This window comes from Globicephala melas, chromosome 2 (assembly GCF_963455315.2).
Source record: "Globicephala melas chromosome 2, mGloMel1.2, whole genome shotgun sequence".
Taxonomy (NCBI): domain Eukaryota; kingdom Metazoa; phylum Chordata; class Mammalia; order Artiodactyla; family Delphinidae; genus Globicephala; species Globicephala melas.
The window spans coordinates 124,978,430-125,002,404 of record NC_083315.2 but is presented as its reverse complement, the minus strand read 5'-3'; the positions used below and the strand labels follow the sequence as shown (position 1 = coordinate 125,002,404).

The following is a 23,975-nucleotide window of genomic DNA, read 5'->3' as shown; positions in this document are numbered from 1 at the left end:
TCATGTTTCATTGTTATTTTGGTGCTCTTCTGAGTTTTTGGCTAGAGACTGTAATCTGAATTATTATTGTGTGAAGCCATTAATTGCCTGTCATAATTAGATATACTAATGTAGGTCAGTGACAAAACACCGCTTAAAGGTACTGGTAGCTAATAGGAACATACTGACGTGAGAACTTGTCAGAAAGGCCTTTCATTGGAGATTAAGGAACATTTGATATATGTCAAAATAGCTCTGGAATTAGACCCTCAGGTCTCTCGTTCTCAGCCCTTAATTAAAACGGAGGCTTCATCTGCATAATGACGTTTTTGGCTTATGTCATTCCTCCGTTATTCACTTTAGGTATTGAAACTTCAGTATTGAAAATGTCACTTAATAATTGTTCGTTTGGATATATCTTTGAAATTTCTACAAATGTTGGTCTCCTTTTAGTTTACGGAAGGGAAGCAAATACTACATGATTTGTGCCCTGAGTATTAAAATATTATTTCTAAGAATGCTGAATATAATGATTAATTAGACAAAAGCCTATCTGAAATGCTTCTCTGTTGATAAATATACTTGTTATTCATTAGGTGTTTCCTTATTTTTATTTATTTAAAAGTGGTTTGTGATATTAAGTAAATAAAATAGTATTTACCTTGTTAAGAAGTTATTTTTCCATGTTTATTTTTGAAAAGCACCAGCTTCAGTTGATATTTTCAGCAATGATTTTTTTCTTTTCTTTTTTTTTTTTGTTGTATGCGGGCCTCTCACTATTGTGGCCTCTCCCGCTGCGGAGCAGAGGCTCCGGATGCGCAGGCTCAGCGGCCGTGGCTCACGGGCCCAGCCGCTCCACGGCACGTGGGACCCTCCCGGACCGGGGCACGAACCCGCGTCCCCTGCATCGGCAGGCGGACTCGCAACCACTGCGCCACCAGGGAAGCCCCGCAATGATTTTTAAAATTTATTTATTTGTTTTTGGCAGTGTTGGGTCTTTGTTGCTGCGTGCGGGCTTTCTCTAGTTGCGGCGAGCGGGGGCTACTCTTCGTTGCGGTGTGCAGGCTTCTTATTGCAGTGGCTTCTCTTGTTGCAGAGCATGGGCTCTAGGCACACGGGCTTCAGTAGTTGTGGCATGCGGGCTCAGTAGTTGTGACTCGCGGGCTCTAGAGCGCAGGCTCAGTAGTTGTGGCACACGGGCTTAGTTGCTCCGTGGCATGTGGGATCTTCCCGGACCAGGGCTCGAACCTGTGTCCCGTGCACTGGCAGGCGGAATCTTAACCACTGCGCCACCAGGGAAGCCCCCAACAATGACTTTTATTAATTTACTTAATCAACTGGCCTTAAAAAGATAAGTTTAGATTTGCTGACAAATTTGATCATTTTATTATGTGGGCAGTTTACATAAAGTTTATAGTGTCATTTTTTACAAATGTTTTTCATTTCTAGTTTTTTTGTTTCATGTAAGTTATTGGGATGAAAGTTGGTAATGATTTTACTAATCAGCAATAATATTATTCCTCCATTGTTTCTTCCTTACATGGAGATTTCAGACTGCCAGCAAAAACTGAATGCTCAGTGCTATGATCCAGGCACTATGGTAAATCCTAGATATGATTATCTAATATGATCGCTACAACAGTGTGAAGTAGAAAGTCATTAAATCCCTACTTTATACATGAGGAAATTGAGATTACTGTAGATTATATTCTAGTGTTTCCAACCCAGGAAATCCAACTCCAAACCCAGTACTTTAAATTAGCAACATTAGAAAGATTCAGCTCTTGTTGTTAGAGACTTTTTAATTAGAGGAAAAAAATATATGTATGTACACACACGTATATATGCATGTATGTGTGTGTATATATATATACACACATGTATATATACAGACATGTATATGTACACATTTGTTCATTATTTACCAAAAGCATTAAACAGGTGTGGGAGAAAATTACTATTAAAAGAAAAAAATTCATTTTCCTTTGCTTGAAATTTTGACTGTTTTAGTTATTGCTTTAAATTATGTTGATATTGTAAAATTGTAATGTTGGTGTTTGGGAGATAGATCCCCTAGGAGTGTGGGCCAGTAAAAGTGGGGGTTGGTAAGATGATACATGAGTGATGACTTGTTGCAGGGGACCTGGCAAACTGGACAAAGCTGGTGACCTGAACCGTAATGAGCTTGATCATTCATTGGATATTCATGTATTGTCTTATTTCCCATACAAATAAATTGAAAAAAAGTTAAAATGAAATTGGGAGAATGTAAGAAGTTATTAAGAGTTTCACTAAGGAACTTGGGAGCGGGAAGAGCAGAAGTCTACATTAGCATTTTGGAAGATGAAAAGAAATACTTGTCATACTTCAGTGATGATACTGGATTTCAATACCAAGGATGCTTACTGAGACTTTGCTAAGACAGTTACTTAGACTTACACAATATGTGAAAAAGTCAATCTTCTTCAGAGTTGCAAACAGAGGTGGTGGTTATACTGCAGACAAAACTGGCAGAGCAAAGAAGAGGGTAGAATTGTTGAAGTCCAGAGACATAATTTAAGAAAATTCAGAGGATTCTAAATCAATTAAAAAAAAAAATGGCCTGAAGTTTATGGGGAAAAACCTGATGGGTCCAGATAGACAAGTGTTTCCTTTATCCATTGAGATTAAGAGAATTGTGCAACTGTGAAGTGGAAGTAGAGAAAATATTACAGTCAGAGAGGTAGAGTTTGGCTCCAAATCTTAGAGATGAACTACAAGATAATTTTAGTAGTGCTGGGGGGAAAAAGTGCTTACTGTAAAGATTTGGAAATACAGATAACATTAAGAAAAAACAAAGATATCAGAAAACTTACTGCCCCAAGAACCATGATTGTTAGCATTCTGGTCAGCATCCTTCTAGACATGTCTCTAGACACATAGTTGCACATAGTACATGAACAGGGTCATAACACACGTTAGCAATAATTATGGATTTCTTTCCATGTCAATAAGCATAGATTCCATCATTTTATACTGGTTGTAGGAGAATCTGTTATTAATCTGGTACTTTATTGTTTGATACTTATGTTGGTTCTATATATTTTTTTTTTTTTTCCGGTACGCGGGCCTCTCACTGTTGTGGCCTCTCCCGTTGCGGAGCACAGGCTCCGGACGCGCAGGCTCAGCGGCCATGGCTCACGGGCCCAACCGCTCCACCGCATGTGGGATCCTCCCAGACCGGGGCACGAACCCGTGTCCCCTGCATCGGCAGGCGGACCCTCAACCACTGTGCCACCAGGGAAGCCCTGGTTCTATACTTTTATCAATCATTAAAAAAAATTAAGATTACTTCAATGGTTATACATGATCATATGTTTTCCCTCTTGTGTGATTATCTCTAAATTATCTTTTAGAAAAAATTTCAGAGAACATCTTTATAGAGATCTCCTTATATGTATGTCTGATTTGTACATGTAAAAACCTTACATTTGAATTTGAAAATATTAATGGCTTACACTTGCTGCCAGCTTTTGATGAGGTGAACATTCTTCTAATAAGCATTATTTATCACACTGTCACTAGATTCTTTGAGAGAGCTTTGATTTTTAATCAGTTTTACAGATACCAAAACAGAGGCACAAAAAGATCATTTGCTCAGTGTCACACAGTAAATGTCAGAGTGGGAATTTGAACCTGGGCACCTCAATTCAGAGACCTTGCTTATAACCACAGCACTTTATGTGATCCACGTTCTTCTCAAAATTTATTTTTAACAATCAATGACATCAACATTTTTGAATGTAAATACATTTATAGCTACATACCCATGTTTAATAGCTTATTAGTTTTCCATATATGCTATTGTTTCCAGGTTTTCTCTTATAACTATTGTAGTGGAAATATTTGCTTCTGTAGCTTTTGGCAATTTGTCTCAGTCAGTTTTTTTAAGAGATAGCCCAAATGTTATATGTATTTTACATTTGGAATCTAAACTGGCAAACTACTTACGGCAAGAAGTGTGCTGATTCCCATCTACCAAATATAGAGGTATATATTGCCTCAAGCTTACTTCAAAATTAGGTTTCATTTATTTATTTTTTATTCTTATCAATATCTTTGGCAAAAACAAATACTTTAATGGTTTAAATTTCTTTTTTTTAACATCTTTATTGGAGTATAATTGCTTTACAATGGTGTGTTAGTTTCTGCTTTATAACAAAGTGAATCAGTTATACATATACATATGTCCCCATATCTCTTCCCTCTTGCGTCTCTCCCTCCCACCCTCCGTATCCCACCCCTCTCGGTGGCCACAGAGCACCGAGCTGATCTCCCTGTGCTATGCGGCTGCTTCCCACTAGCTATCTGTTTTACGTTTGGTAGTGTATATATGTCCATGCCACTCTCTCACTTTGTCACAGCTTACTCTTCCACCTCCCCATATCCTCAAGTCCATTCTCTAGTAAGTCTGTGTCTTTATTACCGTCTTGCCCCTAGATTCTTCATGACCTTTTCTTTTTTTTTTCTTAGATTCCATATATATGTGTTAGCATACGGTATTTGTTTTTCTCTTCTGACTTCACTCTGTATGACAGACTCTAGGTCCATCCACTTCACTACAAATAATTCAATTTCGTTTCTTTTTATGGCTGAGTAATACCATTGTATATATGTGCCACATCTTCTTTATCCATTCATCTGTTGATGGACACTTAGGTTGCTTCCATGTCCTGGCTATTGTAAATAGAGCTGCAATGAACATTTTGGTACATGACTCTTTTTGAATTATGGTTTTCTCAGGGTATATGCCCAGTAGTGGGATTGCTGGGTCCTATGGTAGTTCTATTTTTAGTTTTTTAACGAACCTCCATTCTGTTCTCCATAGTGGCTGTATCAATTTACATTCCCACCAACAGTGCAAGAGTGTTCCCTTTTCTCCACACCTGCTCCAGCATTTACTGTTTGTAGATTTTTTGATGATGGCCATTCTGACTGGTGTGAGATGATATCTCATTGTAGTTTGGATTTGCATTTCTCTAATGATTAATGATGTTGAGCATTCTCTCATGTGTTTGTTGGCAATCTGTATATCTTCTTTGGAGAAATGTCTGTTTAGGTCTTCTGCCCATTTTTGAATGGGGTTGTATTTTTGATATTGAGCTGCATGAGCTGCTTGTAAATTTTGGAGATTAATCCTTTGTCAGTTGCTTCATTTGCAAATATTTTCTCCCATTCTGAGGGTTGTCTTTTGGTTTTGTTTATGGTTTCCTTTGCTGTGCAAAAGCTTTTAAGTTTCATTAGGTCCCATTTGTTTATTTTTGTTTTTATTTCCATTTCTCTAGGAGGTGGGTCAAAAAGGATCTTGCTGTGATTTATGTCATAGAGTGTTCTATGTTTTCCTCTAAGAGTTTGATAGTGTCTGGCTTTACATTTAGATCTTTAATCCATTTTGAGTTTATTTTTGTGTATGGTGTTAAGGAGTGTTCTAATTCCATACTTTTACATGTACCTGTCCAGTTTTCCCAGCACCACTTATTGAAGAGACTGTCTTTTCTCCACTGTATATTCTTGCCTCCTTTATCAAAGATAAGGTGACCATATGTGCGTGGGTTTATCTCTGGGCTTTCTATCCTGTTCCATTGATCTATATTTCTGTTTTTGTGCCAGTACCATACTGTCTTGATTACGGTAGCTTTGTAGTATAGTCTGAAGTCAGGGAGCCTGATTCCTACAGCTCCATTTCTTGTTCTCAAGATTGCTTTGGCTATTCGGGGCCTTTTGTGTTTCCCTACAAATTGTGAAATTTTTTGTTCTAGTTCTGTGAAAAGTGCCAGTGGTAGTTTGATAGGGATTGCATTAAATCTGTAGATTGCTTTGGGTAGTAGAGTCATTTTCACAATGTTGATTCTTCCAGTCCAAGGACATGGTATATCTCTCCACCTGTTTGTATCATCTTTAATTTCTTTCATTAGTGTCTTATAATTTTCTGCATACAGGTCCTTAGGTAGGTTTATTCCTAGATATTTTATTCTTTTTGTTGCAATGGTAAATGGGAGTGTTTCGTTAATTTCTCTTTCAGATTTTTCATCATTAGTGTATAGGAATGCCAGAGATTTCTGTACATTAATTTTGTATCCTGCTACTTTACCAAATTCATTGATTAGCTCTAGTAGTTTTCTGGTAGCATCTTTAGGATTCTCTATGTATAGTATCATGTCATCTGCAAACAGTCACAGCTTTACTTCTTTTTTTCCAATTTGGATTCCTTTTATTTCTTTTTCTCCTCTGACTGCTGTGGCTAAAACTTCCAAACTATGTTGAATAATAGTGGTGAGAGTGGGCAACCTTGTCTTGTTCCTGATCGTAATGGAAATAGTTTCAGTTTTTCACATTGAGGACGATGTTGGCTGTGGGTTTGTCATATTTGGCCTTTATTATGCTGAGGAAAGTTCCCTCTGTGCCTACTTTCTGCAGGGTTTTCATCGTAAATGGGTGTTGAATTTTGTTGAAAGCTTTCTCTGCATTGATTGAGAAGATCATATGATTTTTCTCCTTCAGTTTGTTAATATGGTGTACCACATTGATTGATTTGCGTATATTGAAGAATCCTTGCATTCCTGGGATAAACCCCACTTGATCATGGTGTATGATCCTTTTAATGTGCTGTTGGATTCTGTTTGCTAGTATTTTGTTGAGGAATCTTGCATCTATGTTCATCAGTGATGTTGGCCTGTAGTTTTCTTTCTTTGTGACATCTTTCTCTGGTTTTGGTATCAGGGTGATGGTGGCCTCGTAGAATGAGTTTGGGAGTGTTCCTCCCTCTGCTGTATTTTCGATGAGTTTGAGAAGAATAGGTGTTAGCTCTTCTCTAAATGTTTGATAGGATTCGCCTGTGAAGCCATTTGGTCCTGGGCTTTTGTTTGTTGGAAGATTTTTAATCACAGTTTCAATTTCAGTGCTTGTGATTGGTCTGTTCATATTTTATATTTTTTCCTGGTTCAGTCTTGGCAGGTTGCGCATTTCTAAGAATTTGTCAGTTCCTTCCAGGTTGTCCATTTTATTGGCATAGAGTTGCTTGTAGTAATCTCTCATGATCCTTTGTATTTCTGCTTTGTCAGTTGTTACTTCTCCTTCTTCATTTCTGTTTCTATTGATTTGAGTCTTTCCCTTTTTTTCTTCATGAGTCTGGCTAATGGTTTATCAATATTGTTTATCTGCTCAAATAACCAGCTTTTAGTTGTATTGATCTTTGCTGTCGTTCCATTCATTTCTCTTTCATTTATTTCTGATCTGATCTTTATGATTTCTTTCCTTCTGTTAACTTTGGGATCTTATTGTTCTTCTTTCTCTAATTGCTTTAGGTGCAAGGTTAGGTTGTTTATTTGAGATGTTTCCTGTTTCTTAAGATAGGATTGTATTGCTATCAACTTCCCTCTTAGAACTGCTTTTGCTGCATCCCATAGGTTTTGGGTCATCGTGTCTCCATTGTCATTTGTTTCTAGGTGTTTTTTGATTTCCTCTTTGATTTCTTCAGTGATCACTTGGTTATTAAGTATTGTAGTGTTTAACCTCCATGGTTTTGTATTTTTTACAGACCTTTTCCTGTAATTGATATCTATTCTTATAGTGTTGTGGTAGTAAAAGATACTTGATACAATTTCAATTTTCTTAAATTTACCAAGGCTTGAAATGTGACCCAAGATTTGATCTATCCAGGAGAATGTTCCGTGAGCACTTGAGAAGAATGTGTATTCTGTTGTTTTTGGATGGAATGTCCTATAAATATCAATTAAGTCCATGTTGTTTAATGTATCATTTAAAGCTTGTGTTTCCTTATTTATATTCATTTTGGGTGATCTGTCCATTGGTGAAAATGGGGTGTTAAAGTCCCCTACTATGATTATGTTACTGTTGATTTCCCTTTTTATGGCTGTTAGTATTAGCCTTATGTATTGAGGTGCTCCTATGTTGGATGTATAAATATTTACAATTGTTATAACTTCTTCTTGGATTGATCCCTTGATCATTATGTAGTGTCCTTCTTTGTCTCTTATAATAGTCTTTATTTTAAAATCTATTTTGTCTGATATGAGAATTGCTATGCCAGCTTTCTTTTGATTTCCATTTGCATGGGATATCTTTTTCCATCCCCTCACTTTCAGTCTGTATGTGTCCCTGGGTCTGAAGTGGGTCTCTTGTAGACAGCATATATGCAGGTCTTGTTTTTCTATCCATTCAGCGAGTCTGTGTCTTTTGGTGGGAGCATTTAATCCATTTACATTTAAGGTAATTTTCAATATGTATGTTCCTATTACCATTTTCTTAATTGTTTTGGTTTGCTATTTTAGGTCTTTTCCTTCTCTTGTGTTTCCTGGCTAGAGAAGTTCCTTTAGCATTTGTTGTAAAGCTGGTTTGGTGGTGCTGAACTCTCTCAGCTTTTGCTTGTTTGTAAAGGTTTTAATTTCTCCATGAAATCTGAGTGAGATCCTTGCTGGGTAGAGTAATGTTGGTTGTAGGTTTTTCTCCTTCATCACTTTAAATATGTCCTGCCACTCCGTTCTGGCTTGCAGAGTTTCTGCTGAAAGATCAGCTGTTAACCTTATGGGGATTCCATTTTGTGTTATTTGTTGTTTTTCCCTTACTGTTTTTTTTTTTTGCGGTACGCTGGCCTCTCACTGTTGTGGCCTCTCCCGTTGCGGAGCACAGGCTCCGGACGCGCAGGCTCAGCGGCCATGGCTCATGGGCCCAGCCGCTTCGCGGCATGCGGGATCTTCCCGGACCGGGGCACGAACGCACATCCCCTGCATCAGCAGGCAGACTCTCAACCACTGCGTCACCTGGGAAGCCCCCCCTTACTACTTTTAATATGTTTTCTTTGTATTTAATTTTTGATAGTTTGATTAATATGTGTCTTGGTGTGTTTATCCTTGTATTTATTCTGTATGGGACTCTCTGTGCTTCCTGGACTTGATTAACTATTTCGTTTCCCATATTAGGGAAGTTTTCAAGTATAATCTCCTCAAATATTTTCTCAGTCCCTTTCTTTTTCTCTTCTTCTTCTGGGACCCTTAAAATTCGAATGTTGGCACGTTTAATATTGTCCCAGAGGTCTCTGAGACTATCCTCAATTCTTTTCATTCTTTTTTCTTTATTGTGCTCTGCAGTAGTTATTTCCACTATTGTATCTTCAGGTCACCTATCCATTCTTCTGCCTCAGTTATTCTGCTATTGTTTCTTCTAGAGAATTTTTAATTTCATTTATTGTGTTGTTTATCATTGTTTGCTCTTCAGTGCTTCTAGGTCCTTGTTAAATGTTTCTTGTATTTTCTCTATTTCCAAGATTTCGGATCATCTTTACTATCACTATTCTGAATTCTTTTTCAGGTAGACTGTCTATTTCCTCTTCATTTATTAGGTCTGGTGGGTTTTTACCTTGCTCCTTCATCTGCTGTGTGTTCTTCTGTCTTCTCATTTTGCTTAACTTACTGTCTTTGCGGTCTCCTGTTTGCCGGCTGCAGGTTCGTAGTTCCCATTGTTTCAGATGTCTGTCCCTAGTGGCTAAGGTTGGTTCAGTGGGTTGTGTAGGCTTCCTGGTGGAGGGGTCTAGTGCCTGTGTTCTGGTGGATGAGGCTGGATCTTGTCTTTCTGGTGGGCAGGTCCATGGCTGGTGGTGTGTTTTGGGGTTTCTGTGGCCTTATTATGATTTTAGGCAGCCTCTCTGCTAATGGATGGGGCTGTGTTCCTGTCTTGCTAGTTGTTTGGCATAGGGTGTTCAGCACTGTAGCTTGCTGGTCATTGAGTGAAGCTGGGTCTTGGCATTGAGATGGAGATGTCTTGGAGATTTTCACTGTTTGATATTACGTGGAGCTGGGAGTTCTCTTGTGGACCAGTGTCCTGAAGTTGGCTCTCCCACCTCAGAGGCACAGCACTGACTCCTGGTTGGAGCACCAAGAGCCTTTCATCCACATGGCTCAGAATGAAAGGGAGAAAAAATAGAAAGAAAGAAAGAGGATAAAATAAAATAAAGTAAAATAAAATCAAGTTATTAAAATAAAAAATAATTATTAAGGAAAAAATTTAAAAAGTAAAAAAAAAAAAAAAACGGACAGAAAGTATCCTAGGACAAATCGTGAAAGCAAAGGTATACAGACCATATCACACACAGAAGCATACACATACACACTCACAAAAAGAGCAGAAGGGGAAAAAATAATATATCTTTGCTCCCAAAGTCCACCTCCTCAATTTGGGATGATTCATTGTCTATTCAGGTATTCCACAGATGCAGAGTACCTCGAGTTGTTTGTGGAGGTTTAATCTGCTGCTCCTGACGCTGCTGGGAGAATTTTCCTTTCTCTTCTTTGTTCGCACAGCTCCCATGGTTCAGCTTTGGATTTTGACCCGCCTCTGTGTGTAGGTCGCCTGAGGGCGTCTGTTCTTGGCTCAGCCAGGACGGGGTTAAAGGAGCAGCTGATTCAGGTGCTCTGGCTCACTCAGGCCGGGGGGAGGGAAGGGTACGGACGTGGGGCGAACCTGCGGTGGCAGAAGCTGGTGGGATGTTGCATCAGCCTGAGGCGTGCTGTGCGTTCTCCCGGGGAGGTTGTCCCTGGATCACGGGACCCTGGCAGTGGTGGGCTGCACAAACTCCTGGAAGGGGGGTGTGGATAGTGACCTGTGCTCGCACACAGGCTTCTTGGTGGCGGCAGTAGCAGCCTTAGCGTCTCATGCCTGTCTCTGGGGTCTGCGCTGATAGCCGCGGCTCACGCCCGTCTCTGGAGCTCCTTTAAGCGGTGCTCTTAATCCCCTCTCCTCGTGCACCAGGAAGCAAAGAGGGAAGAAAAAGTCTCTTGCCTCTTTGGCAGTTCCACACCTTTTCCTGGACACACTCCCGGCTAGCCGTGGTGCACTAGCCCCCTTCAGGCTGTGTTCACGCCGCCAACCCCAGTCCTCTCCCTGCGCTCCGACCGAAGATGGAGGCACAGCTCCTAGCCCCTGCCCACCCCGGCGGGTGAGCAGACAAGCCTCTCGGGCTGGTGAGTACAGGTCGGCACCGATCCTCTGTGCGGGAATCTCTCCGCTTTGCCCTCCGCACCCCTGTTGCTGCGCTGTCCCCGTGGCTCCCAAGCTTCCCCCCTCCGCCACCCGCAGTCTCCTCCTGCGAAGGGGCTTCCTAGTGTGTGGAAACTGGAAAGCTTTCCTTCACAGCTCCCTCCCACTGGTGCAGGTCTCGTCCCTATTCTTTGTCTGTTTTCTTTTTTTTTCTTTTGCCCTACCCAGGTACTTGGGGAGTTTCTTGCCTTTGGGGAGGTCTGAGGTCTTCTGCTAGCGTTCAGTGGGTGTTCTGTGAGTTGTCCACGTGTAGATGTATTTCTGATGTATCTGTGGGGAGGAAGGTGATCTCCCCATCTTACTCTTCAGCCATCTTGATGCTCCTCTTCGTTTAAATTTCTTTAAAAATTAGGTAGATTGAACAACATTTAACATGTTTATAGGCCACTTGTCTCTGGAAGTATATTTTGAAAGGCACAGACTCAGCTGTGTTACAACCCGGACACCTTAAAATCTGAATAACTTATTTGATCTAACCTCTAATAGATATGATCTCATCAGTTCTGCAGAGAACACTAGAAGAATTTCAAGCATAACATTTGAAGTTAGGTGAATTGTGCTGTGAGAATTTAAGCATAACAATTTTGTATTTAATGTAACGCGCTATGGCTACAGTTAAATATTTTTATGTATTCCTTGTTTCCTCAAAAAAATCAAGGAAATACTACTAATTAAAAGTTTGTAATAGAAAAAGGTTAATGGTAAAAAATTTAAAAATCCTGTATACTTTGTTAAGCATTATGGATCACCCATTTGTTTTGCTACTACTCTGAAGATTTTAAGATTTTGTGACACTGCAGATTTCTTATATTGTTTGTTTTATTAACAAATCCTAACATTAATAACAATTATGACAATTCTTAGAAAGGGTATTTATGAGTTCATTTAGGAGAATGTGGAAATTATTTAAAGTTGAGCACAGAGTCTTGCTCGATGGCAGACTGAAGGAGCACAGGTGATTGAGCAGGAGAGTGGGAGGTCCAGCCCCTGTGACCTGATGGTAGGGGATCTGGGAGATGGCAGGTCTAAGAGCCTTCCTGGGGAATGCCGTGTCACATTGCCACAGAGGTGAACCACTGAGATACTTACAGGGACAATTTCAAAACTTCATCCTCAGACAGATGGAAATTAATGTTTGAACAGAAATTTTGGGTAGTTCCTCAGCTCCTGAGTATATTTCTTTGAAATTGTCAAGCCTAAATAAAAAATTAGAGGTTGAGTGATGATATTTACCAGTAAGTGCTTCTGTTTCACATTTCGTGGTTTAGAAAAATGTTTTTACTTTGAACTCTTATGGTACTAAGTAATTTAATAAAAATATTCTTTGTCTGTGGGACTATAAATGATTGATAATCCTTTTTTTGTATTCTGTTCTTTCCCCCTAAATTCTAAAGACAAAGGAATGTCTGTCGTTTTTAAAATGAGGATGCAGCATGGCAAAATGAAAAAAAACATATATATAACACAATTTTTTTCTAGAATAAGACAGAACTGTAGATGAAACTAAACTTTGAATATTCACTAACCTTCACTGGGGATGTCTTATTTTTTCAAGTGGAAATTAAAAATATACTTTTTATGGTTTTAGATAGAGCTAGAGATTGTCATAAATAACAAGCTTTGCACAGGTTCCCGGTGTTTGCTAAGTTCTTAATCTATGAGTGTTGCCTGATGGAGTCCGAATCATTCTTGCTTTATGATAATTGCTCTTCTGCCCAGTTCTGAAGGGGACTCTGGGTGTGTGTCATTATCACACTGATTCCTCTATTCTGGGGTTTGAAAGGCATTTTTGTGACATGCTGAGGATCTTGTCCTTCTTGGGGCTAGTCACAAGCAGCAGCAGTGATTTCTCAATGGAGAGAAACAATGGAGAAATTGTCAGGCCAGATCCTCAAAATCCTCTGCCTGCCATTGCCACTCTTGGAGAAGCAAATTGAAGTTTTCATTTCTGGCATATTCTGTAGGAAATCTCATTTGTTTTGTTGGTTAGCTAGACTGGAAGAAATAATAGCTGTCTCTAAATACCCAATTTGTGATTAAGGTTGGAGCACAATGATGACACTAATTTCATTTTAGTTAGTATTTGCTGGGGCTTTGTAGTTCTTTCCAAGAAAGCTGAGAAGCTCTTAATTCTAGAGAAGGGTGAGTACATTTAGGTATACATTTCAGTCCAGAGAGTTTAAAAATGGTGTAATTAGTACCTGTGGGTTCAGGAGTCCTGATCTCATAAGATGCTCTGATAATTCATGAGAGTCAGGAAGATTTGGTTCCAAGAACTTTGGAAGGTTCACTGACCACATGATATATAGCTTCAGACATTAGTAAGAGGAAACCATTTCACAAGTTTGATTTAGAGGGGGAAAACCTAATCAAGGTTTTAAGGATTAAAGGCTGCCCCCTCTTGTAGCATTATAATAGTTTTTCTGCATCCTTTACTCTGCTTCCATCATGACTCAAAGCACATAAAGAATGGTACCATAAAAGAGGCGACTCCCTTGTGTTTATGTCAGTTTTTTTTTTTTTTTTTTTGTAATGACAGTCTATGGCCTAGCTGCCAAAATTTCTGGAGTAGTTTTTTTGGGGTTTTTCCTCCTAAAATTTACTGATTAGATAGAAACATGATTCAACCTTTAGATGGAGACAATTCAGGATGTGGCATTGGATCCAATATAGAAAAGGAACTTGTGTATAGAATCTCACATTTCTACCTACATGGGGAAAGCACAGTTCACCACAATATTTACCTTTAAGTGATAGCACACAGCTTAGTTCAGTCAAGTCCTTTGTGAGCAAAATATGAGATTAATGAAATATTTGATAACCTTTCAAATATTGCTTTCATATGTTTCTCCTGGAAAATACTGGAAAGAACATAGTGAAGGGCTTGGGGTAGGAACATCCACGTAGAGATGCAGATGTCTATGTCAGACTTTGGGGCACATGGTTCCTCTCCAGCACGCGTGTCAGAGGTTGTTCAAATGCTGAATTTGAAAAGAATGTTAAGAACCTTAGATTCAGTGAAATTTATATATTTTTAAATCTATAAAACATACTAGGGTCTTTGAAGTTTTAGCCTTAGGAATTAATAGGTGATGTTTTGAGATGAAAACAAAAAAAACCATATTTCTGATGAAATCTGAAGTTAATGTAAAAACCTTAATTTAGTAATATTTAAAAATTTTATATTGTTTCATTTAAGAAGCATAGGACACATATGTCATTTTGTGAAAGATAATTCGGATTAATATTTTACCGTTATGTATTCAGTTTTTTGTAAAGTTAGTACCTTGACTCGAGAATGTTAAAAGATGACATTACAAGGTAATTCTTTTACACAAAAACATTATTGCTTTTATCATTGTTTTTAACTTTAAAATTTAAATTGCATTATGGCTTTTTTTGTTTAACTTTAAAATTTCATGAACACAATTACATTGTTATTTAATGTCATTTTCTTCAGTGACGAACGTTCTTCCATCTTAAATAGTATCTATTGTATATAACAGATAACTTACGTTTAAATTAAAAATTTAAGCAATTTAAGCTCTTTGCTTTAAATTCTTGGCTAACACTAACCTAAAAAATCATATCAACCTCTGTTATTTAGGAAAAATTAATAGCTGCTTTCTAGAACCAGGGGCTTCAGGGTTTAATTTTCTTACCTTACTTTGGGCTTTGCAGAGTCTCTCAGGGCAGTTCAATTAATTTATAACAGTGCTGCTCAACGTGTGCTGAGGAAATAATACAAAATATCCAAAATCTTTCATATTTAGAGCCTTTCACCAAAGTCATACTGAGGTAGATATGATCTTCTTTTGATTAAATCCAGAATATCAATATGATCTTAGTACTTTCATATTATAACTCATCAAATTAAAGATAAAAATGTATTTCCCTCCAGTGGACAGGAGTACAGTATTAACCAAGTATGAGGGATGAGGGGAAAGAGGTAGGGAAATAAATTCACATTGATGCTGAAATTGTAGTTAATTCAAAATAACCAATGGAATCAAACAACTCAAATGAGCTAAAAGCTGATGAAAAATAATCTGTAAATTGTTTGTGTATCAAGATATTGTCCTATTTGGGATTATTTAAATGACAATGACAGATGGATTTTAACTATTTTTTGAGGAAATTGTTGGAATGGACATATAAGTTGAACATTCTGCTATCTGCATGTTTCGATATATGATTATATTCATGGTTGTAAGAATAATAGTGGGAGGTAGTAATATTTTTTATTGTTTTGAAGTGTAGAACAAGTGTATAATTTTAAAAGATCCTCATAGTTGCATAGAAATGAAGTCTGGTAAACGAAGACTGAAGGAGATGTACGAGATCAAAATAATGACAAATAATTAGCAGTTAAGCAAAGTGGTCTTCTATATTCCTGCCTTATTCTTTTATAAATACAAATGATAGGGCAGATACCAGACTGCTGTGGCCTGAGGATTGCAAAGCAGCTGTGGAAGTATGACATAGAGTGGGTACCGTTATTTCTATTCATTGGCTGTGAAGGAAAGGCAAGAGGAGGCCTGGTGATGGGAGGATAAATGTTGTTTTGTCTCCATTCTTTAATATGGGAGAGATTAAGCATATTTATGTTCTGTGAGGATTAACCTTGATTTTTATTTTTACAGAAGAGATTAGACCATTTTGAGAGATTTCTGCATATTTGGTACAGAAGTTATCAGAGTTAAACTTGTAAAAGAGTAAAAGAACAAAAAGATAAGAAAAAAGAAAGAAAGTCGGGTTTTAGGGAAAATTAATTTTAAAAGAATGTTGAAGGATAGTAGAAAAATAGTGTAGTATTGGTAAAAGTTACAGTTTATGTTGGAAATACAAACATTATGGTTTGTTTCTTATAATGTAAATAATTAGTCTTTGCAATCCTGAGATGGTGGTATAAATATTGTTAAAATATTCTGTTTTATACCTACTGTTTTATACTTATCATTTCTTTTACGTGTGGGTAAACCTCAGGAGCAGTTTTACTTTTTGCCTGAAGCTTGGTTTGACCTGCTAAGACTTTTCTCTTTCTCAAAACTCACCTCCTTCATCTTTTGCCGCTATTGTTCTACAGCCAGATCTCACTTGAAATTCACCAATGCCCTCCTAACTATCATTGGGAATGACCTTTTGTCTGTGCTTCTCCTAATTGACAGCTCTGTTGTAAGTGACAGTTTTGGACAGTTCACCATTCTTGAGCATCTCTTTGTGTAACTTTTAAAGCACTGCATTTTCTTTGTTTTCCTTCTACCTCTGAGTCTCTTTTCTTGGCCTCTCTGTATTCATAATCTTATGGACACCAATTCTCTATCAAGAATTCACATTCCTTGCGGTTCTATCATTATCCTCTTAATTTCTCCCTCTACATACTCTGTTTTAGAGATTTTGTCTATTCTATTGCTGTCAGCCATCGACTACCATTTAAAAGCTCTAAATTTTATGTGCAGCAACAACTTTTCAGTTGTTGGACAGCTCAACATCAGCATCTAAATCTAAAATTTTACCTACTCTCCCAAATGTTCATATTCTCCCCTTCCCTATCTGAGTTTTTGATATTAAAATATGTAATATAATGAGCCTAAGGCAAAAGACATTAGGCAAAAGAGTTGTCAACAAGAAGAGGGATAATTATAGACTATACCTGTATACACAATACTTAATTTAAAAGTCACATTGGGAGATTATTGTGAAAAGGCGGGGAGGAGACAACTCATGTAGTATTTTAAACTAGTAACTCAGGTAGGAAAGAGAGAAAATAAGAAGAATGGAAGACACCATGCTTTAGAAGTACTAGTCACATGTGCTACATTGGAATTGTGAAATAAGCAGAAGAGACCAATTATTGGCAATGTTAATTAGATAAATGTAAGATGTCATAGAAAACTGATAAATGTTTTATCAAATCAAGTAATTACTTAGACCAGTAGAAAAATAGAAGGAAATTTGATTATTGTTTTGTTTGCTTTACAAGCAAAACTGATCCTGCTAAGAGAATGGTGTAAGCAGTAGTGTTAGTTCTGTTATCTCTAGCCACCTGAGAGTAGAAAGGTGTGAGACATTCTATCTATCTGTCTCTGAGTCTCTGTCTCTGAACAGAATCTAGAGTGTGTGAGAGATGATGGTGCAGGGTGGCTCACTGATGTCTCCACTGGAGCTTCTAACAGAGGTTCCGTGAGCTCCCTCTCTCCACACTAGCTATCCCAGGGGATCTGTGACCTGCGCCAAGAACATAAGTTACCTTGACGTAGTGTAGCATAGTGGTGAGATTTTACTGGCAACTTGAATTCCCAAAGAATAGTTGGACCAGGGATTTGAAGGATTTACCAAAGTACAATACTCTTGCTTGGGGTTCTTAGAAGAGAGAAAACTCCTAATACCAAACTTATTACTGGCTAATAACAGCATGTCCTTCAGAAAACATGGAAAAAGCTTCTCCTTCAAAAACACTTCCCATCTAAGTCCTCACTCTAACAAAGCCCTCCGTGATTTGGGCTCAGAGCCCCTCATCTTAAGTCTCTCCCAACTGTGAATAATGGGGAGTCCATAGTGATCAAGAGAGTATTTTCTATTTAAAAATGTATCTTTCACCTATTTAACCAAAATATAAACTTCACTGTCATCTTAACTCCTGCCCCCTCGCTCCCTCATCAGTCAATCCTCAAGTCCTGTCTAACAAGAACTCTCAAGTAGGTTTCTCCCATCATTTCCATTCGCAGGGCTATACAGTCTCTTATGTCTGGAGACATCATGACATCATGGCAAATTGAGAGAGTGGCGCTGGTGTCAAGGTTTGGAGTATATTATAAACTATGTGGACCACATGTTCATGTAGTTATTTCCTAAACACTGCAGGCAGTCTCTTATAGACATGCCTTTGAACACACTATTTCCTTTCTCTGGAATTCGTTTCACCACATGCATTTTTCCAAACCTAAGTTAAATGTCACTGGCTTCATGAAACCTGTTGGAATCCACCAGGCAGATTTAGTCAGCTTCTGCTTTGTCCTGTTATGGTCTTTTCACTTCCTTCTGTTAGAATATCTATTCTGCTCAACTGTAATTGTTTTATTATTTTTGTATTTTATATATAATATATATAAATTGGACAGACCCAATAGGCTATAAACCCATAGAGGGCACAGCTCATAGCATTAATCTTCATATCCTCAGCTCATAGCCTCGTGCCTGATCTATAGCAGTTGCTCAATAAATATATGTTTGAAAATCTGTATATGATATAAAAGGCTTAAAAGTGCTCTTGCTGTTGCCATTGGAGAATAAGAAAGAATTTGTGTTCTTTCTCCAACAGAATACAGTGAGAATTTGGTTTGACTTTGGATATACTCTAACAAGATAAAAGAATGTCTCTCTTTTGCCCTTTTAGGCTGACCTCTTGAACCCAAAGCCAGTTTATTCAAATTAAGGGAGTTGATATGATTAGTGTTAGAAAGATTTTATATAATGGGATTTGGCTTACTGCAAGCAAATTTGGATGAATATTAGTCTCTTGTAATATTTTAACATTTTAATTCATTGCTGACTCTACAGGGCAATGGGGATCATAACCCTTAGTCCAATTTCAGGATGATGAATTGAGGTTTTCTCTAACAAGGCAGAGGATAAAACATGTTTTGTTTCAGATATAGTACTGAAAATTGCATATATATTTAAAGTAGGCAAATTCAGTGCCATAATGGTTAATATTTTTGCTAAAATATGTTAAAGTCCTTATAGTGGTATATGCTTAAAATTATAAATTAATTATTAAATACCTACTTTGTGCTATTAATTATGTGATGTGGAATAGATGCTGAAAATTATGTTCATCCTTGTAATAAGGTGCTTCCTATCAAGTTAGAATGTTAAGAAAAAGGAGAATCTCTGGGCAATACAGATTTTCTGGAAAAAAGAGAAGAGAATCATTGCTAAGTAATCCAAGAAGGTTTCAGCAACATTGGTCCAAAGATCAGGGTGGGAATTCTAGATGGGGAAACATCATGATCAAAGACACTTGAATTCTCAGTGCTCTTTATCTTCCCACTGATGTTGGGCTGCTGTTACAGAGAAGTGGGATTTTGGGTTGGATAATCAGTATGAGGACCATTTACAGGGCACCTAAATGCCATGTGGGGTGATTTGGACTCTGTGAAATGTCATAGGGAGACATTATAGATTCTTAGGCAGGAATACAGCATGATGAAAAAAGAAGTTACAATATATTATTTGGGAAATTGTAAGATTTCATGGATTTGATAGGGACTGGAGACAGGATGGTGAATTGGGACAATGTTACACTGGTTACGTTTGGAACAATTATAGTGTTTATATTGCTGATCTAGTTATGGTGCTTTAACTTCATGAACTGTTTCTCAATCTTTTTTATTCCCCTAGTGTAGTCTAGGTCTAGTTTAGGAGTTATTTAACCCTACTTTAACTGTGCCAGGCATAGTTTTAATAGCCTGAGGTAGTAAAAGGAGCCTAGGAACAGTGGTCCTGGTCTCATTTAGGCCACAACTAGCTGCAAGCCTGTAGCCAGGTCATCTGATGTCATTGGGCTTTCCTTCCCTAATTTGGAAATAAGAGAATTCACCTGGATGAATTTTAAGACCTTTTCAGTTGGACTTTCTGCAGACCAAAAGAGTTAAAGGAAGCTTCCAAAATTTTCATCTTATCATTGAGATTCTAAAGTACTGATCACATATTTTAATGCATACTAGGAAAAATACATCTTTAACATTTATAATTTGGTAGAATATTCCACCCTCTTATAAGATAGGTGGTAGGTTCATAATGACTACAGTATATAGGCAATTACCTTTTCCAAGAATGTGTTAAAATACAGAAGAAAATAGCAGAAAATTTACCCTTGTAGATGAACACAGTGTGCTTACTGTATAATTTAAATGTTTTAAATGAAGTTACTTATTTGCATAATAAGTATGTCTTAAAAATAACAATACTATTCATTGATTTGAAATTAAAACAAAAATAAGTGTAAATCTGGAAAAGATGTCATGTTACTATATAATTAGATGTATTAATAAACATGTAGGCTATCACTTGTTAGGCTAAATTTGGCAAAGAAATATATTTCAAGGTAATGAATCTCTATTTTTTTACTTAACAATTTTTTATTTATATTTTGCAAGTGTTTATTGATTGTCATTAGTTTGTTCACCTCCATAATACGTATACAGTTATATGACAGATGTTTTAAAATAAGTAGCTTTCTAGTATTACTTGTCTAAATTGAAGTTTAAATTTGATCACTATAGGAAATGATTTGTAGGAAACCTTGTGTGAAATATATCAGAATACCCAGATAAACACTACAGATGATTTCTAATGTCTTAAAACTAGGCAAATTATTACAGTGTCTAGACAGAGTCTGAAGACATGGTAGAAAATTTTTGATAAATTGGTTTTATAAGACCAAAAAATTATTTGGTTTAAGTTTTTAAACAAACTTAAAAAATTGGTTTATTTAATTTTTTAAACCAGTGAAAGGATGCATAGCATGATGTTTAGTTACTTGAAAAAAATTAAAAGAAAAGGACATTTTATCCCATGGTGTATTTTCTTTAATAAACAAATATTTATAAGAGCCATTAGAAAATTATTTCTAATGATCTGGTCTGAGTAGCACTGTCATTGTCATCACCTGGGATGTTCTGTAAAAAGGCAGATTCCAGGGGTTTTCTGCAGACATATAGCAGTCTCTGTGTATACCTCTGACATCTATGTTTTAAACAAGTTCCTGGGGAGTTTATTATGCATACTGAATGTAAGAACTACTCTTTTAAACTTTTTGCCTCCACTCCAAATGTATTACAAACAAAAGTGCTGAATTCACAAATGGGGATGATCTCCAGTTTGAAGCTAGTCACAGTAATCTCCTTGATGACAAGAAGCATATCTTATTATCTAAGTATTTCTCATTACCAAAAGAATTTTTGCATACAGTGGGTTTCCAATGATATGTAAGTCAATGAATGCTAGTCAAGTTTTATAGGCCCCTGTGACACTGAAGTCGGAGAAAATTATATTATGGAATTTGGACAGTTTCATGAGAAGTCTATCCTGAATCAGAATTTTATACTTAGACATCAGTGATTTATGGCCTTCATCAGTGGCTTAATTCAGTGATTGTTTTTTGCTCATATTAATACAGGAGTCTATAAAGATTGAAAACTAAGTTGGTGTTCAATTCCAGATAACCAAATCTTCCTATTCTTTAGCTCCCTAGTTACACCACACGACTTATAAAATTAATAGAAAAATGGCAATGTCTTTAATTCACATTCCTTTTTCCTTTCTGATGGTCTTTCTTTTGCACTACCTAGTTTTTGGACAACATCCCTTACTATATTAAATTTTAGATTTCAGAGAGGAAGGGAACTATCACATTTTAACAATCGAGTTTTATCATTGGTCTTGTAATGATGGTGATTTACTGAATCACCAATTTTTCCCCATTACCCTATTCCCCTTTGCCATTTTCAGACTGTGTTGGTGACTGCAAGGTAAACTTGAACTTTTCTGTCCGGCAAAATCTTTAATCCCTTGGGGATGTTCAAAGTGTTAAGACTGATGGATCTGACAGTGGTAAAGTCTAATAAGAATTGCCATAACAACCATGATGATCAGGGGAAGACAGTTTGCTTATCTTTTTATGTATCTTGTCTCTCTTCTTCCTGATTCGACAGCTCCCCCCACGGTTCGTATTGTGCATTCAGGCTTGGCCTGTAACATTGAGGAGGAGCGCTACTCGGAAAGGGTCTACACTATACGGGAAGGAGAAACCCTGGAATTGACCTGTCTGGTCACAGGACATCCACGTCCACAGGTGAGTCCCGAACCGTGATATTGTGGAAAACTCTCTTTCACTTTTCTTGGAAGTCAAAAAGTGTACATTTTAGATGATTTAGCTAAAAATGTGTTTGTGTGTGTATATGTGTGTGTGAAATTCAAGTATGTGTGCAATGCAGGATAAGAGTAGTGACTGCTTGAACATTCAAGCTTGAAGTATTCACGTGGATAAGACAAAAAAAAGAAATTTTTGTTTTGGTATTGTGAGAAATTTAAAAGACATTTCTAAGGAGGCTGTTAAAAAAGACAACTACAAAAATATCTCAGTCAGATAACAATTCATATGGCAAAGAGTTTATTTTAGAATGTGGAACATGATTTCACGATGACATAATTGCAGTGGAGGAAGCATTTGTTCGAAGAATGTGATGAATGAGGTCACATGTACTTTCCTTACTCCTAGTCGTTATATCCATAGAAAACCTCGAAAAAACAAATGTTTGTAGGTGCTGTATGAATTCAGGTTCTCAAGAGTCAGCAGCTACAGCTTTCATAGCTAATTTAGTAGCAGGAACAGAAATTGAGACTTTCAAAGGTCACTAAAATTACAAACAATGAGCAAAGAAAAAGCTTGTAGGAGTGAAAAAAGGAGTTAGATATAAGATAGTATAGTTAGGCTATGTATCTATGATGTAAAAATTTAATTCAGATACAGAATATTCACGATGTTTTTATTCATTAATTGCCAATTCTTATTGTCATATATTTAACCTGACTGGTTCAAAATATGGATTGGTATTAAATACAAACACTGTGATGGAAAAGAAGTCTCATTTGGTAGATAAAGTTACATATTTTAAGTATTTGTATTACAGAAAAAAAAAAATCCAGCTAACACGACTATATACGGGAAAGTAAAGAACAATGTGGAGATTATAAAGTCTCCCATCATTTCTATCTTGTCTTTTGATCCTGTCATCCTTAACTCTTTAATCCTCAAGGATGTTTTGACTGTACAATTTTGACCCTGAGGAACAAATAAAAATAAGCATATGAACTTCACAGAACGAAGCAGTAGATTGATAAGACCATAAATAAACTGAAATGGTGAAATATGTTTTATAAAACTTATGCTGCTGATAAAATGGAAAACAGTAAAAATAATCTAGGAAAAATTATTTTAAAATATTGAAAAATATTAAAATACATAGTGGCTAAAATTGCAAATTATGACACTTGCTAAGAACTGAAAATTTATTAAAGAATAAAATTGTCTCAATAAAATTGAGCTGCAGAAAATTTGACCCAATATAATTAGACTTAGTAGAAAAAATGATTGCAAAACTAAATATATAAGCACAGAAGCAATAATTGTTAAAATGTGATGTAGATGAAGCTGATATGTAAAGCATTTTTATTTTCAGATTTATGCAGAAAACAGTATAGTCCAATGAAAATAATTTTACTAAAATTAAAAAATGATAACACTAACTCAAGAATATTATCCCAAAGAAAGTTTAGTGTTGTTATAATTTGATTTTCTTAATTTATATACATAGAATAAAAATTCCAGAGTAAAAAAGTTGGGATCAAAGTAGGAAGGTCCGAGTAAACCTAAAAGAGGCCACAAGAGAAGACTCATTGATGCTCCCATTATTCCCACAATGAATGTACCAAGTTCTGCAGCTTCTGAACTTCAAATTTTACTTAAAAATGCAACTTATCTTTGTTTTTAAGTCATCCCAGCTGTTCCTCTCCCTCTATCTTCATCCTTACATTCCCTTAATATTAGCCGTTTCTTATTTTCTCCATACATCTTCCCTTTCGTGATTCAGCAGTCTGGATGCAATCTTTGAGCTCTGGCCAATCCAAAAGTAGTTCTGAAAAACAGGAGTAGGTTATTGTCTTACTTATTTTTCCTGAGAAATTCCATTTTTGGAAACGTTTCAGTGTGTTATGAGCCTATGAAAAATTTATTATTTCAGTATTATTATTTCTTCATTCCTAGAAGTAATTCAGGTGTTTGCAGGTGAATCAGTTTCAGTTTATATTGCATATTTGGAAAATTAACTGGGCCTCTTCTT

General features: G+C 36.8%; 1 protein-coding gene across 2 annotated transcripts in view; it reads left to right on the top strand.

Annotated features, from left to right (window-relative positions):
• MDGA2 (MAM domain containing glycosylphosphatidylinositol anchor 2) overlaps nucleotides 1–23,975 on the top strand; it is an 826,249-nt gene that overhangs the window by 333,928 nt on the left and 468,346 nt on the right. The window contains exon 2 of one of the 2 annotated variants that reach the window (XM_030854879.2): nucleotides 21,789–21,928. In XM_030854879.2, coding sequence (XP_030710739.1) covers nucleotides 21,789–21,928 — 140 coding nt within the window. Of the gene's footprint in view, nucleotides 1–21,788; nucleotides 21,929–23,975 lie in introns of those variants that run through there. The other variant, XM_060294784.1, reaches the window with a different exon arrangement.